Below are 17,500 nucleotides of genomic sequence, written 5' to 3'. Positions count from 1 at the left end.
AATGCCACTGAATTCTGCAAGACTTCGGGCTGAAGCGAGTGTGATGCAACCTGGAGAGAAGTGTCCAGCTCTTATTTCACCACAAAATCAATGAATAAAAGTTTTTTAAATGCCAACTCTGTTAAATCATTAATGGTCCTAAAATGCACTTTTATTCAAAATGTAATTTCTCTGGATTTTTGAGGTGAAATATGACCTGGACCGTTTTTGTGAGATTCTTCAGTACTTTAACAGAGCACCGAAACATAAATGTGTTTATGTTCTGGTGATGAATCGTGCAGTTCTGTGTCTGTGTGCATCATGAAAGCAGTTCATTCTGAGGCCGTGCGTCAAACTCTTGAAGAAAAATATGCACAACATTCATAAATGCTCAGTGTGTCAGCTATTTCTGTACATTGGTTTTGTTAAGGGGCATATCAAGCAATTAAAGGATGATAAAAACAATATAGTTCTTCAGAATAATTGTTTTTGTGTTGGAACTTAACTGATTTATGTGGTTTGTAATTTTAATGAACCTCAAGACCTTGATCTGCTGCAGGTTTGGAGGAACATAAAAGATGCTGAAGGGGAAATGCAACATTTTGTGCATGGTGTCAGTGGAGACAGTCTCATCAGAACACGAGGGTTTTTAGGGTTTTGATTTTGAGTTGATCCTGTAGAGGGCGAGAACCTAAAACTTATCAACCTAAAAACAAGATGCATTTCACTCCATGGAAATACCATTGTGAAATCTACAATTTTATTACGTGAATTATGACCCGACCATCTTTTTTATTTTATATATATATATATATATATATATATATATATATACTGTTATTAATATATCTTGCAATATATATCTATATATTCATGAACATAAATATGAATGCATCAAATTCAGTAGTAATATTTGCGCTTGCATGTGGCATTTTGACAAAAACGGGGGGGAAACTGCACTTTCATTCATGGTTAACTACTTTTACTAGTTGACTACGGATTTCCCCGGTGGGTTTATCATCACGCGATACGCACCGGCTGAGTTTCCACACGAGAAGCTCTAAATCAATGTGGCTCTGTGAAACCGCAACCATTAGTGTCTCATTTTGGCGCCGCTGTACGATTTCATCAGAGGCGCTCGCTGATTGGTCCGGCGGGGTCATACGGCGCTGCTGATTGGCTGCCGCTGATCTGCTGTTGACATTCCCGAGATGTTGTGAACCCTTGTAACCTTCCGCCGTGATGACGCAACGCCGCAGTGGCCGATAATAACACTGTGGTTCTGGCTCTGTGTGTGTCTCACTATCTGGAGGCCTAATGACACTGAAGTACTTCATGTTTAGTAATTGCATTAATTAGTGTAGCCTTTGTTTCCTCTGTCTAACTGCATGCATGCAAAACCTGTGCAATAGTTGTTATATCAGTCTGATTAAAACGAATCCGTGTCTCTGCTGTGAGTGACTGAAACTAGTGCTGATTCAGCAGTCTGGATGCATGCCATCACTGCCAGAAACTGCCAGAGAGAATCAGACACAAGCACAGACATGAAGTGCGTGCTTACGAGCTGTGCAAAAAACAGCAGGAAGACTCTCAGATCAGGGCTGTAGATCTAGCAACCTTTTTTCTCAGAATTGCATGATACAAACTGTGATACAAGTTCAAAAGATTCTAGGAGAACTGCTACAATTATTTCAAAATGTCACAAAACAGAGAAAAGTGGCAGAAATGAAGTGCAGAACTCAGACACGTGTCAGAAAGTGCAGAAGCTCTGTGCTTGAGACTTTATTTCCAGTAAATGATTATTAAACAAGTGTCTACTGACTACCGCAAACAGGAGCATCACTTTAGTTTTAAGAGTCAAAGGCTTCTCTTCAAAGCAGCATGAGAAATATCACAACCGCATTTTTGGCATCTTGAGTCACAAGCGTCAAGAGTAAAAATAAGGCGATCTGTCCTGGGTGAGAGGCACGGGAGTCAAAATACAGTATAAAGTCTTCAAAGAACTGCAATCCGAATGCTTTTTAAAGTTACCAAACAATTTAATTACAAGCAACTTGTGAAATGAAATCCAAAAATGGAAAAATAGCACTGAGAACTCTCTGAAAATACATTATGTTTGATTAAACATACAGGTGAACTAGAGCAAAAACCTCCGTTTGCACCAATTCGGATTGCATGCAACACAATGGCTTTTGGCATCATAACACACATGAGTTATTATAATTACTGTGAATGCACAGATTCGTCCGTCTGTATTATTTTGCCATAGAAAAGAGGTCTGTATTAACACAGCATGCTCACGCTACAGATGTATTTAGAAGATGAAAACGTTAAAGCGGGACTCAAAAGAGAAGTATGGTGTTGCACGATTAATTACAATACAAAACCAAACTATACATTCTACAGTACCTAATAATGAGGAATCAATACACGCCGTCATTCTCACGCAACCTCAACCATTCAATCCAGCGACAGATTCCTTCTCTGTCGTCGTCGGTGTCCTCGAAATTACTGTTAATTGTAAGTCAATGTTACTCAAATAAGTGCGTTTACAGATTAGACATTAAATTGATCTCAATCGGTGGTAACAAAAAGACTTTGTCTGTCGTATTTGTGCTGTGGTCAAAAAATATAATCACGAATCTTCAATACAGATTCCTAAGAATTCAGGCAATTGAACCATTTGTGCAAGTACGGCAACGAAATAGATTGGCAATATTAAATTATGAACTACGTCTGCATCTGATCTCTATTTAGTCCAGATGCAGTAAGGTGCATCTGTTGAATATTAAATAGATAGATGTGCATCTTAGTTCATTTCTACCAAACTGCACAGCTAGATTTGGTAAGACGCGCACATAAAAGGACCGGGAGGGCAACAGGTTTTGAGTAAACTGGCAAATCAGCTACAAGACTGGACTCAAAAATATCTACAGCTGCTGTCGAGAAGAGGAAGAAGATCGGAATAAGCGCTACACAAACAGGTCAGATCCCCGTATTAAAGCTTCACAGGCTAGACTGGGAAACACAACATTTGTCATCTGACATGAAGCAGCACCGGAAGAGCAGACGTCCTTCTGTTTTCATGTGTGCAGTTCGTTAGGACGGACGGCACTCGTTAGCCGCTCCGGTGGCTGCCGTCTCCGGTGCGCTGAGCTCGAGCGAGCACGGCCTCTCTGGACACCAGCTTGGGCTCTCGGGCCAGACCCAGGAAACACATGAAGTCAATGAAGCAGGTGGTCAGGTTGAGTTTGCAGCCGAACTCGCTGGTGGCGTAGTCGAAGGGAAACGTGTGGTGGTAGTTATGAAAGCCTTCGCCTGAGAAATTAAACCAGGAGGTGATTCATCAATACACAATCTAAGCAAATGCAAACGATAAGAAATTATTTTGAATGGTTTTTATATATATTATTATATAGCAAAACAATACTCTAAATATAACAGAAAATTAATTTCCAATATTTGGCAAAAATATAATTATGTATTTCTTGTATATAGAATGATGGAATAAATTATATTTTGTCATAATGACAATTAAGCGTTTATTTATTTTACTTTTCCATGATAGATTTTCATGACAATTAAGCACATTTTCCTCCAAAATTACAAAATTGATATCATTAAATATAAATTCATACTTTTCTATACATCAAAAAAGGGTTCTTAGGGTTTTGATTTTGAGTTGATCCTGTAGAGGGCGAGAACCTAAAACTTATCAACCTAAAAACAAGATGCATTTCACTCCATGGAAATACCATTGTGAAATCTACAATTTTATTACGTGAATTATGACCCGACCATCTTTTTTATTTTATATATATATATATATATATATATATATATATATATATATACTGTTATTAATATATCTTGCAATATATATCTATATATTCATGAACATAAATATGAATGCATCAAATTCAGTAGTAATATTTGCGCTTGCATGTGGCATTTTGACAAAAACGGGGGGGAAACTGCACTTTCATTCATGGTTAACTACTTTTACTAGTTGACTACGGATTTCCCCGGTGGGTTTATCATCACGCGATACGCACCGGCTGAGTTTCCACACGAGAAGCTCTAAATCAATGTGGCTCTGTGAAACCGCAACCATTAGTGTCTCATTTTGGCGCCGCTGTACGATTTCATCAGAGGCGCTCGCTGATTGGTCCGGCGGGGTCATACGGCGCTGCTGATTGGCTGCCGCTGATCTGCTGTTGACATTCCCGAGATGTTGTGAACCCTTGTAACCTTCCGCCGTGATGACGCAACGCCCCAGTGGCCGATAATAACACTGTGGTTCTGGCTCTGTGTGTGTCTCACTATCTGGAGGCCTAATGACACTGAAGTACTTCATGTTTAGTAATTGCATTAATTAGTGTAGCCTTTGTTTCCTCTGTCTAACTGCATGCATGCAAAACCTGTGCAATAGTTGTTATATCAGTCTGATTAAAACGAATCCGTGTCTCTGCTGTGAGTGACTGAAACTAGTGCTGATTCAGCAGTCTGGATGCATGCCATCACTGCCAGAAACTGCCAGAGAGAATCAGACACAAGCACAGACATGAAGTGCGTGCTTACGAGCTGTGCAAAAAACAGCAGGAAGACTCTCAGATCAGGGCTGTAGATCTAGCAACCTTTTTTCTCAGAATTGCATGATACAAACTGTGATACAAGTTCAAAAGATTCTAGGAGAACTGCTACAATTATTTCAAAATGTCACAAAACAGAGAAAAGTGGCAGAAATGAAGTGCAGAACTCAGACACGTGTCAGAAAGTGCAGAAGCTCTGTGCTTGAGACTTTATTTCCAGTAAATGATTATTAAACAAGTGTCTACTGACTACCGCAAACAGGAGCATCACTTTAGTTTTAAGAGTCAAAGGCTTCTCTTCAAAGCAGCATGAGAAATATCACAACCGCATTTTTGGCATCTTGAGTCACAAGCGTCAAGAGTAAAAATAAGGCGATCTGTCCTGGGTGAGAGGCACGGGAGTCAAAATACAGTATAAAGTCTTCAAAGAACTGCAATCCGAATGCTTTTTAAAGTTACCAAACAATTTAATTACAAGCAACTTGTGAAATGAAATCCAAAAATGGAAAAATAGCACTGAGAACTCTCTGAAAATACATTATGTTTGATTAAACATACAGGTGAACTAGAGCAAAAACCTCCGTTTGCACCAATTCGGATTGCATGCAACACAATGGCTTTTGGCATCATAACACACATGAGTTATTATAATTACTGTGAATGCACAGATTCGTCCGTCTGTATTATTTTGCCATAGAAAAGAGGTCTGTATTAACACAGCATGCTCACGCTACAGACGTATTTAGAAGATGAAAACGTTAAAGCGGGACTCAAAAGAGAAGTATGGTGTTGCACGATTAATTACAATACAAAACCAAACTATACATTCTACAGTACCTAATAATGAGGAATCAATACACGCCGTCATTCTCACGCAACCTCAACCATTCAATCCAGCGACAGATTCCTTCTCTGTCGTCGTCGTCGTCGGTGTCCTCGAAATTACTGTTAATTGTAAGTCAATGTTACTCAAATAAGTGCGTTTACAGATTAGACATTAAATTGATCTCAATCGGTGGTAACAAAAAGACTTTGTCTGTCGTATTTGTGCTGTGGTCAAAAAATATAATCACGAATCTTCAATACAGATTCCTAAGAATTCAGGCAATTGAACCATTTGTGCAAGTACGGCAACGAAATAGATTGGCAATATTAAATTATGAACTACGTCTGCATCTGATCTCTATTTAGTCCAGATGCAGTAAGGTGCATCTGTTGAATATTAAATAGATAGATGTGCATCTTAGTTCATTTCTACCAAACTGCACAGCTAGATTTGGTAAGACGCGCACATAAAAGGACCGGGAGGGCAACAGGTTTTGAGTAAACTGGCAAATCAGCTACAAGACTGGACTCAAAAATATCTACAGCTGCTGTCGAGAAGAGGAAGAAGATCGGAATAAGCGCTACACAAACAGGTCAGATCCCCGTATTAAAGCTTCACAGGCTAGACTGGGAAACACAACATTTGTCATCTGACATGAAGCAGCACCGGAAGAGCAGACGTCCTTCTGTTTTCATGTGTGCAGTTCGTTAGGACGGACGGCACTCGTTAGCCGCTCCGGTGGCTGCCGTCTCCGGTGCGCTGAGCTCGAGCGAGCACGGCCTCTCTGGACACCAGCTTGGGCTCTCGGGCCAGACCCAGGAAACACATGAAGTCAATGAAGCAGGTGGTCAGGTTGAGTTTGCAGCCGAACTCGCTGGTGGCGTAGTCGAAGGGAAACGTGTGGTGGTAGTTATGAAAGCCTTCGCCTGAGAAATTAAACCAGGAGGTGATTCATCAATACACAATCTAAGCAAATGCAAACGATAAGAAATTATTTTGAATGGTTTTTATATATATTATTATATAGCAAAACAATACTCTAAATATAACAGAAAATTAATTTCCAATATTTGGCAAAAATATAATTATGTATTTCTTGTATATAGAATGATGGAATAAATTATATTTTGTCATAATGACAATTAAGCGTTTATTTATTTTACTTTTCCATGATAGATTTTCATGACAATTAAGCACATTTTCCTCCAAAATTACAAAATTGATATCATTAAATATAAATTCATACTTTTCTATACATCAAAAATATATATTCTAAATATAATAGACAAATCATTTCTAATATTTAGTGAATATATAATCATTTATATATTTCTACAAAATATTAGAAATTATATTTATATTATATATAAAATGGGAATATAATTTGTAGTGTGTGCATATACACACACACGTATATATATATATATATATATATGCACTTTTTTTTGTAAAAAATGTATTTTTCATAATGAAAATTGAGCATTAAGGACATTTTACTCCAAACTAAATTTCATTACTGTTAACATTTTATTCTAATTTTTCTTTTGTATTTTTCAATATTGCAGGTAGTGATTCAGCTATATATATTTTTTACAATAAAAATGTTTTGCATTACTGCAAACTCAAGGTTAAGTGTGCTTAACTGTCCCAAAAATATGTTTCAGCTCCTTGAATATTTTTTTCCTTGTTTTTGTTAAACTCTGCTCAACTTGGTCTCGTCACCAGCTCTTACTGAAAACAATGATGAAGCTGAAAAAGCCTCATTTGTCCCTCGCTGCTCTCATGTGGAGTATATCAGACGTACCTATAGCGCTGAAGGCCACGAATCTGTTCTCCCGGGGGTTGATGCTGCCGTCGTAGGGCCGGTTTCCCCACATGTGCGCGGCGCTGTTAACCAGCCAGGTGGCGTTGAGCACAACTGCGTATCTGAGGAGAGCAGGGACGAAATACGCCACCCACAGAGACTCGCCCCACACCAACCACGGCACGAGCGTCGGCACGGAGAAGCACATCAGCAGCACAGACGACTTGTAGAACCTGACACAGTTCAATCAGACCCAGTTACACGGTTTACTCTGGCCACACACCGCCAGTCTGACTGACACACAAAGTGATCTCAGACTTACCTCCTCTGGAACATGACGACTTTATCGGCCTTCAGGTCGCTGAGCTCCAGCTTGCGTCCCTTCTCAATGACGTCCGGATGCTTGCGGACCAGCAGCCAGCCGATGTGAGAGAAGAAAAAGCCTCGCACAGCGTTGTGAGGGTCGGCGTCCGTCTCGGAGTATTTGTGGTGAACGCGGTGATCTCGAGACCATTCGTAGATGTCATTCTACAGAGAGAGCAGGAGAAGTGTGCCATTTCTACACAAAAAACCACTGCGATTCTGCTTTGTGCCACTAGTAGCACACAAACACACTACAGTACATTATCTATGGAAGCCCGTTTCTGCCACAAAATAAAAAATAAAAAGCAATTCTGACTTCTTTTCTGAGAAAGAAGCAGTTATAAAGTCCAATCCTGAGGAAAAACAAAAAAGACTATTTTCTTACAATTGCAAGTTTCTCACAATTCTGACTTTGTATCACACAATCCAGAGAAAAAAAGTCAGAATTGCGAGATAAAAAGTTGCAATTACCTTTTTTATTTTTATTTAGTGATCTTACAATTGCAAGTTTCTCACAATTCTGACTTTGTATCACACAATCCAGAGAAAAAAGTCAGAATTGCGAGATAAAAAGTTGCAATTACCTTTTTTATTTTTATTTAGTGACTTGCATAAAAATCTTCCAACCTAATGCCTAACAAAGTTTTTTTGCATGAATCAGTGAATAGATGGAAATGACAATCAAATACATAAATAATAAACTTCATAGAAAGGGATTAACCACTTTTTACAGCTTCTACACTTTCACTAGCAGTCAAATGGGTTGTTATAATTTGCTAAAACCAAGAAAAACATTCCTTACTTGAGACAAAATGAACATTAACTGAAATTATTTTAGCTAGTGTCAAGGACACATTTCTCATTTTTGTTTAGTTTAAGCTACTAAAATAACTACAACCAAGTAAATTAATAAATAGAGAAAAAACGATTAAAAATGACAAAAATAAAATCTAATTCAAAATATAACAATTATAATAGTATAGCATTGCTACAATGCTTCTCATAATCTTCTGATCTAAAATTCTTGGATTTAAGATGTTTCTCAAATATAAGAGATTTCATTAGTGTTGCGTTTTGACGCTCATCTGTGTGATTTCAGAGTTTGCATCACTCTACTTTTATTCATACGTGTAGAAAACAGTCAGAATAAAGACCGAGATGAGTCTGAACTCTTGACAAACTCTATACTGGCTGAGAATTCCTTCAGATGAGTGTGTTACCTGGAAGGCCATAGAGTTTGCGAAGGCGAGAAAGATCCGGAGAGGTAATGATGCTTTATATGATCTGTGACTCCAGAGTCTGTGAGCGCCGGCGGTGATGCCCAGAGCACTGAACAACAAACACGCAAAAACTGAAAAACACAAACATACGCCATCTGTTATACACGGCTGGAAATCACTTAGACACACAAAGCACAACTTCAGCTTTGAATGCACGTACATGGACTCCATGCATCATTTAACTCATTTTAAATGCATTCTTAAGCAAATATGATACGCAAACTTGTGCATCTGATCACTAGGGACATTAGATGATCTCGAATAGAATTGGGCAAGTAAAATGCCAGAAGTGGTAGTTTTTGTCATATTGAGGTCAGCTATCTATTCTATTTGCACTGAAGTTTCACTACTAGCCAATCGGATTTTTAAAACGAATAGAGTGAGTGAAAATCTGTCAGTCACTTTGCACAAATGTAATGAGCTCTTGCCTGTCATCGGCACTAATTGTGTGCATTAGAACATCTCAAAATGAGATTGCAGAAATAAAATTTAAATGTAAGTAACACAGAGCTAGTGTACGCCTTCAGAAGGCTTCATATGGAGCTTGATGGCCCTGGTCTCCACTCAGCTGCATTGTTTGGAAAAGTCTGGGAACATTCTGCTAAACATCTCCTTCTGTGTTCCATGTTAGAATGGAGCGAGCATGAGGAGTAAACGATGACCAAATGATCATTTTTGCATGATTTATATGGGTTTGATGGTAAAATATTGTCAGTAGCGCGTTTAGGCACCATGCAATCTTTCTAATTAGCTGTTTAAAAGTCCTCTGATGAGTGTCGGCATGTATAATTAAATTTAGACGGTTTGCCTAGATCAGGGATCCTCAAATCTGGCCCGCGAGATCCGCTTTCCTGCAGAGTTTAGCTCTAACCCTAATCAAACACACCCGAGCATGCTAATCAACGTGTTCAGGATCATTAGACAATCACAGGTAGGCGAGTTTGATCAGGGTTGGAGCTAAGCTCTGCACTGCATTGGCCCTCCAGGGCAAGATTTGAGGAACCCTGGCCTAGATTGTTCAGTGTCTGTGTTGCCAGTTCCAGTTATTATAAGCGTCTTTGGGCTTGTTTTTTTCCAAAATAATGTGACCTTTTAGGAAGTTAATAAAGTGGGAAGTTGCAGTTTAGGGTTAGCGATATCTTTATCTTAATACCCAACAAAAGATTAGAACTTATTTCATTTTTGGGGTCCGGCTTTTGTTTGTTACTGTAACAATACCTGGCAACACTGCATCGTTGCGGTCACTTAAACTGACAGTCATTTTTTTTTAAAACTACATTCGGTAAGAAAACACAATGATATTATCTGTAAGAAATAGTATCAATGCTGTCATAATAACCAGTACTAGTACTAGTACTAACTAAATAATAACTAGAATGCAAAATATGTAGACACCGTCCGTTTCATTCAGTTTTAGTAGTTAAACTTTCATAAAGTCATGCTAAAACATTCCTAAGAGCACTAGACAGAGTTCTTATCACACAGAAATGCTTACTAATGAAAACTATTACAGTATTATCGCACAAATTATAAACAAATAGTACAATTATCCACCCCAACCTATAGAAAAGTATGAATACATTTGAATGCAGTAATCTAATTTAAGATCTCATCCACACGTCTGTCGCTTTTTACATTTTGGGAGCACTTTACAACAAGGTTCTATTAGTTAATGAACAATACATTTGTTACAGTATTTGTTCATGAAAATACAGTCGTTCGTGCTAATTCGCGGTGCATTGACTAATGTTAACAAGCATTTTAATAATAATGCATTTTAATAATGCTTCAGTAAATGTTGAAATGAATATAAGAGCACGTTAACTAATGTAGTAATGAGACCTAGCTGTAAAGTTTAGAACAAGTTGTTGCATTTGTATGTGTTCTTATAGCACAATTCTTAACACCCCACCCCAGACCTCACGTGACTTCCAGCGAGGGGGCCCCTGGGGGCCCTCAAAACTCTAAACACGCGCCCCTGAATGTTGTTTGATACTTACACCAGATCCACGTGAGAACACCGGCGGATGGAAACAGGAAGAGTCCATACAGAGCTCCGACGTGCAGGAAACTCATGAGAAAGACGTTTCTCCACACTATGACGGAGGGAGGCTTGGGCCCTGCTTTCTCTTTATACGTGTGATCAAACACGTCCTCCACTGTCTCCGGCTCCGGGTGCCAGATTGGAGATTTGATGTCCCTGTCAGGCATGATGAGCACTGGCGACACAAGCTTCCGTTATTGTAACACCCAAAGAGAGCAGCGGATACAGCAGAAGCAAAGCGAGGCTAAACTGGGTCACATCGGTGTGACGCATCAAAGCAGCCGCGCTTGTTAGAAAGTAACACTCACCGGACTGATGCTGCGGACTGAGCGCACGCTGACCCGCGGACTGAACGACACCGAGTCTGGATCTGAGGAGCACAAACACTCGTGAAGCGCAAACAGCTGCCGGTGATGCGAACGCCTGAAATACTGCGCTCTGATTGGCTAGATAGGTCGATGCCTCCTGAAAGCGAGCGTTCGGATTGGCTGAGTCTCATCTGATGTTTCTCCTTCCCGTTCTTCGCTCCAGCATCCCCGTACAACCAAACCAAACCGGAGCCGGTGCATTTATACGGCAGCTGCGCTCACCCCACCGCCGAGGAGTTTCTCCGCCGCAGCCAATCACCGCGAGCCCCTGCTGGCTTGCACTATTTCAACATTTCACTCATTATTTTCCTATTTGTTCATGGATGATCACTTTATATTGCATCGTTGATAACGCAAGACATTGATATACTGATAACTGATAACAGAACTTCATATAGTGATCTATGTATCAGCTGAACTACAGTGACCTCAGGGGTTTCCTTGCTTTACAGTGTCGGAAATCAGCTCTTTTTAATTAAGGGACTTTATGTAATGCATTGTGTTACACTGACTGTCCCTTTAATAAAAAGAGTTGGTTTCTGAGGGCGTGTCGTGTACATAAAATTCATTCTCAGGACAAGCATGGATGTTATCAAACAAATAAAAATCAAATGTATCTAATCAAAAACTACTTCATTTTAGTGAATCGTTTCGTTAAGAATGTTCATAAAAACGAGCTAGTTCAAAATTGAGTCACTGATTTATTTTGCACCAGAATATTTAGAATATTTATATTTGTAAATTGTTAATAAATTATATTATATATATATATAATTATTTTTTAAATTAAATTATTTTTTTAAATTAAATTAAATATTTATTTATTATTATTATTATATTATATAAATTAAATTATATATAAATTACATTTTATTTTAAATATAAACACAAAATCACATTTTTATTTAAACAAATAATATTATCTAATTTAGTTGTTATTTATTTTTATCGTTTTTATTTCTTAAATATTTTAAATCTATTAGTTTGACTGAAGATGAATTGCTTTAAATGATGTGAATCATTGCTTTGCTGTGATAAAGTGTTCCAGAATGTGGTGAAATGAAAGAAAAGCTCATGCACTGGTAAATAAATACATACATTACTCTGCGTTGATAAGCTAGTCTGTAAAACAACAGTGTTTTATTACCTGTACTATCAGTGCGACAGCAATCAGTTTACAGTCACTCATTTTCTCATATTTGTGAGACATTCCTCAGCTCTCTGAAGACTGATCATCTCAGCTATTATTATTAATAACTGTAGCAGTATTTTTGTGCTTTGAGATACATTATTGTCTTTTCGAAATCATAATTTGTCATTTTCATCAACATCTTTGAATGTGTGTGGGAGTTAAAAGTTGTTGTCAACATTTTATTGAACTTTACATGTGTCACACTATATGACCTCATGATAAGCTGATATGAAGAAGATACTGGTCCGATCCAGATAATGATATTGATATTACATGACACGATGCTGGGTGAGATCATTTAAACCTTTGCTCTCATTTCACCAGCACACACATCAGAAACACACGTATTCACATTGCTATATTAGCTTTATTATCAACGTTAAAAACAATTTGTGATGCTTAATATGAAAACTGTGATACACTACCATTCAAAAGTTTGGGGTAAATACAATTTAAAAAGGGAAATAAAGGAAAAGGTGCACTTTTGTTCATCAAAGATGCATTAAAATGATCAAAAGTGAGAGTAAAGACATTTATAATGTTACTGAAGTAAAAATAAATGTAAATAAAACTGAAAATAATTTCATAAACAATAATGTTAAATAACACTCTTAAAAATAAATCCAAATAAAGCATAAACTATCATTTTGATATTTTATTGTGTACTATGTGGTATGTGTGTATGCTATTCTTTTTTTTTTTTTATTCAAAGAGCAAAAACATATAATATTTTTTATTAAGAAACAATATCAAAAAGAAGGAAAGGAAAATAAAAAAGCTAGAAAGACAAATGACAACAAATAAAAGTTGCCAGGGGGAGGTAAGTAGGCTATTAAAGTTAAAAACAAAGATACAAATGACGATTGTTTTCTGGCGCCACATTTATCAACATACGATCATTCGTACGATGAGATCTGCGGCATACGAATGTTTCATAAATCACACGTGAACTCTGTCGTAAGTTGATTTGTGCGCACAGATCTGCACTCGTTTCTACGTTAGATTGATAAATGAGGCCCACTGTATCTATTTCATAATACCCACATCAGTGTTATTGTAGTATTATTTATATATTATTATGATATGCATTAATATTTTGAATTAGTTTTTTATTTTTAAGATTGCATTTTAATTTAAATTTGAGTAATTTAGCAATGTGCTTTTGTCTTTTTATTTTTTTTTATATTTCTATTCAGCTTTAATTTATTTCAGTTTTAGTAGTTTTAGTTTTAAGTTTTTAAATTTTATCTAATACATTTATTTTAACAAAAACTATTTTTAAGACTTTTGGTTAACAATAACAACACTGATCCAAATGCCTGTTCTTAAGAAGTTTGTGGTGTTTTTTTGTCTTGGCAGAATCAAGCAGTGCAAGAACTACTATGAGATTCTCGGCGTGCAGAAAGATGCTTCTGAAGACGACCTTAAGAAAGCCTACAGAAAACTGGCGTTAAAGTTTCACCCTGATAAGAACCACGCTCCGGGAGCCACGGAGGCGTTTAAAGGTACGGCAGACCGTTATACGCTTGCTTTGGCTGCGTCACAGTCTGTCTGCAGCAACAGTGTTCGTTCTTCATTAACATCTGCAAAGTGAATGATTCATTTGAAAATGTAATAAAGACATAAACAGTGTCCTGTATTTGCTGTGTAACTGTGGTTATGTGCTGCAGCCATAGGAAACGCATATGCAGTTCTGTCTAATGTGGAAAAGAGACGTCAGTACGATCAGCTGGGCTCGACCCGATCCAGCCAGACCAACGACACACACTTCCAGGCCGATATTTCACCTGAAGATCTCTTCAACATGTTCTTCGGAGGAGGATTCCCTTCTAGTGAGTCTGAGCGTGTGTTTGTGAGGCTGAAGGGCATCTTGGGTAATGAAAGAACATTTACTGGCTGTGTTGTGCATTCAGAAGTTCACCCAAAATCAAAAGAAAAATAAAGAAATTATGTTTTGCATAATTAACTTTTTTTTTTGCATTGTGACATTTTCATAAAAAGATTTCATTTTGAGAAGAAATGACAAAAAAACAAGAAGCTTGTTTCCACAAAGGAATAAAAGTAATTGTGAGTTTTTTTTTGTTCTTGCAATTCTGTTTATATTTCATAATTCAGATTTTTTTCTTGTAATTCTGAGAATTCCAAGATGTAGACTATAAACTTGCAATTCAGAAAAGTTACTTTTTTATTTATTTAGTTAGTTATTTCTACATTCTGTGGCAGTAACAAGCTTCCGTACGTTACTGTTTTTGTTTTTCTGTGAAACACGACGTTATCATTTTCTCTTAGCAGAAACATAATTCCATATTTTTAACTTTAGATTTTGGGAAGAAATATGACCTGGACATATCGAGCATTATTGACTCGTGAAAGCCAGGTTTTGTGTTTGCTGTGAAGATTTAATGTGAAGTAACTGTCGCAGGCGTCTGTGTCTCTGTCAGTGGATTTCAGGGCCTTTACTGAGCCGTAAGTGAACAGACGTCACACGCACGATCCCATGAGTTCCTGAGGCTCTGAATAAAGACGTGAATGTGTTTCTTTCAGGTAATGTTCACATGTACAGTAATGGACGGATGCGCTTTAATCAGAATCATGGCGAGAGAGGAGAACACAGAGGGGTGAGGAACATCTTCAGACCCATGATCTCTGTTCATTTGGGAGAGTTTTAAAGTGTGTTTTGGAGTAACTGTGAAAATGTCCGTAGTAGGTTAAAATGTAGTTGTGGCCTAATGGTTAGAGAGTCAGACTTGTAACCCAAAGGTCGTGGGTTCGAGTCTCAGGTCCGGCAGGAATTGGGGAGTGAATGACTCTTCAGCAAGAACTGAACCCCCAAAAATGACTGCCCGCTGCTCCGGGAGTGTGTGTGTGTGTGTGTATGAGTGTGTTCATTTGGGAGAGTGTGTGTGTGAGTGTGTTCATTTGGGAGAGTGTGTGAGTGTGTGTGTGTGTGTGTATGTATGAGTGTGTTGTTTATTTATAATTAAAAATGTATATGATAAAATGTTTTATAAATGTATTGTATATTGACTTTATACATTTTAATGTGTATAAATATATATATATATATATATATATATATATATATATATAAACTTGTAATATATAATAAAATAAATTATTTTAATAAATAAATATATATATATATATATATATATTTGAAATTATAAAACTATATAAAATTATAGTATTTATAAAATTCTATTAGTTAAATTAATTTTCATTTACAAAATTCATTTAAAGTACTATGGTTTCAAAAGTTGCAGCAGATTCACATGCTGTTGACTGTAGCTGTATTTTGTGAATGAAACAGCAGAGGGCAGCAACCAGACATTTATGAGTAGATCTGACTGTGCTGAAGATTTATGGAGAGTTATGATGTCTGATTAATATGATTGTGTGTGTGTGTCTGTGTGTGTGTGTGTGTGTGTGTGTGTGTGTGTTTAGGGAGGTCTTGCTCTTCTCATGCAGTTGATGCCCATCCTCATCCTCGTCATCGTATCAGCGCTCAGTCAGATGATGGTGACCAACCCACCCTACAGCCTCAGCTTCAGACCGTGAGTCTCTCTCTCTCTCTCTCTCTCTATCCCTCTCTTTATCTGTATCTCTCTCTGTCACTCTCTTTTTATCTGCTTTCACACTTTAAACAGCACTGTTGCTCTTCCAGTAGTCACCTTCAGATATCTTAAGCACACAAACGCTCACGTTATCAGAATCAATAGACTTACATAAAGTTCTACAGCAGATACATGGAGTATTTAAACTTCATTATCTACACAGGAACAAGGCATCATTTTATTTATATAGCACATTTTAAACACAATGGTAATTCAAAGTGCCTTACATAAAAATGATTTTATATATATATATATATTTTAAATATATTTATGAGATAAAACCTCATAAATAAAATTCTAAGAAGAAATTGATTTATTTATGCATGTATTAAATAAATAAGAATATATGTTCAGTGTATATTCTGTGGGGTCTAACTGAAAAGTTAAAGCATAAAAAAATATATAAAAATGATAAATTGTTCAGGTTGTGGACTGATTGTAGGCCACAAGTGAGTAACACATGACTTGTGCTTGAAGGAAATCTGACCTTTTGTCACATAATCAATGTCACTTACGTACTTACATCTGAGTGACCTGCAAATCTGCAATGCTGCTTCATTTAATGTCAGAAGTTTTATGTTATACTTGTATGTATGTATGTATAGCCAAGTACAAGTGCTCTGCCACAATATTTGCACATTTCTTATTATTATTATTAGATTCATAAAATAAGAAAGCATCTGCTGTATTGATCGCTGGTCCATGCCGGGTCACCGTGAGCCGCCCGATCAATACGCCATGATGAACCGGTTCGGACCGGTCGGGTCACAGGTCGAGTTCTGGACCCTGATCAGCAGCTGGATGTGTGTGAGGACTGGGAAAGATTATGGACCAGTTATGCAACATTTTATTTGTTTGACCAAAATGAATCCAAAAATATAGTTTTTTTAAATGATCAGTTAATCAGATTGAATACACTTGAATAAAAAAATTCACATTTTAAATTACACTGCCGGTCAAAAGTTTGGGATCAGTTAGACTTGTAATGTTTCTGAAAGACGTCTCTTCTGCTCATCAAGGCTGTGTTTATTTGATCAGAAATACAGAAAAAAACAGTAATCTTGTTTCATTTGGGAGAGTATGAGTGTGTGAGTGTGTTCATTTGGGAGAGTGTGTGAGAGAGTGTGTGTGAGTGTGTGCGCTTGGATGTGGGAAATGCAGAGCACAGTTTCTGAGTCACTTTCGCTTTTTTTGCAGGTCACTTCAACAGTCTTGTGGAGTGACACGTGTTTTATTATGTTTTCATAATAAACATAATTTAAAAAATACTTTTTATTATATAAACATTATAGACACAATTTATAATATTATTATTACATGCTTGCAATATTAAAATGACTTTTTATATATTTTTGTAATTTGTTTTTAATAATTACAATTATGTATATTATATTTAAATTATATATATATATATATATATATATATATATATATATAA

General features: G+C 37.0%; 2 protein-coding genes across 2 annotated transcripts in view; one reads left to right on the top strand and one right to left on the bottom strand.

Annotated features, from left to right (window-relative positions):
- Nucleotides 1-4,749: 4,749 nt before the first annotated feature.
- On the bottom strand, nucleotides 4,750-11,443 carry LOC107597746 (acyl-CoA desaturase). Its single transcript, XM_016288922.1, has 6 exons — nucleotides 11,197-11,443; nucleotides 10,845-11,063; nucleotides 8,785-8,915; nucleotides 7,524-7,729; nucleotides 7,202-7,434; nucleotides 4,750-6,323 (listed from the first exon to the last, which is right to left on the bottom strand). Exons 2-6 carry the CDS (start codon nucleotides 11,053-11,055, stop codon nucleotides 6,124-6,126), a joined length of 981 nt encoding a protein of 326 aa, XP_016144408.1. The 5' UTR covers nucleotides 11,056-11,063; nucleotides 11,197-11,443; the 3' UTR covers nucleotides 4,750-6,123.
- A 2,320-nt stretch (nucleotides 11,444-13,763) lies between these two features.
- Nucleotides 13,764-17,500, top strand: part of LOC107597775 (dnaJ homolog subfamily B member 12) — a 14,719-nt gene continuing 10,982 nt past the window's right edge. The window contains exons 1-4 of the mRNA XM_016288956.1: nucleotides 13,764-13,953; nucleotides 14,119-14,280; nucleotides 14,993-15,066; nucleotides 15,893-16,002. Of these exons, the coding sequence (XP_016144442.1) occupies nucleotides 13,764-13,953; nucleotides 14,119-14,280; nucleotides 14,993-15,066; nucleotides 15,893-16,002 (536 nt within the window). The remainder of the gene's footprint in view (nucleotides 13,954-14,118; nucleotides 14,281-14,992; nucleotides 15,067-15,892; nucleotides 16,003-17,500) is intronic.

The sequence above is a fragment of the Sinocyclocheilus grahami genome, unplaced genomic scaffold (genome assembly GCF_001515645.1).
Source record: "Sinocyclocheilus grahami isolate Dianchi unplaced genomic scaffold, SAMN03320097.WGS_v1.1 scaffold236.1, whole genome shotgun sequence".
Classification (NCBI taxonomy): domain Eukaryota; kingdom Metazoa; phylum Chordata; class Actinopteri; order Cypriniformes; family Cyprinidae; genus Sinocyclocheilus; species Sinocyclocheilus grahami.
Note: the sequence above shows the minus strand (reverse complement) of the source record. Positions and strands in the feature narration are given on the sequence as shown.

Coding starts and splice junctions, on each gene's coding strand:
- LOC107597746 (XM_016288922.1), bottom strand. CDS start 11,055: ATGCCTGACAGGGACATCAAATCTCCAATCTGGCACCCGGAGCCGGAG. Junction 7,730..8,784: donor CAAACTCTATGGCCTTCCAG/GTAACACACTCA, acceptor CTCTCTCTGTAG/AATGACATCTACGAATGGTC. Junction 7,435..7,523: donor GTCGTCATGTTCCAGAGGAG/GTAAGTCTGAGA, acceptor GAACTGTGTCAG/GTTCTACAAGTCGTCTGTGC.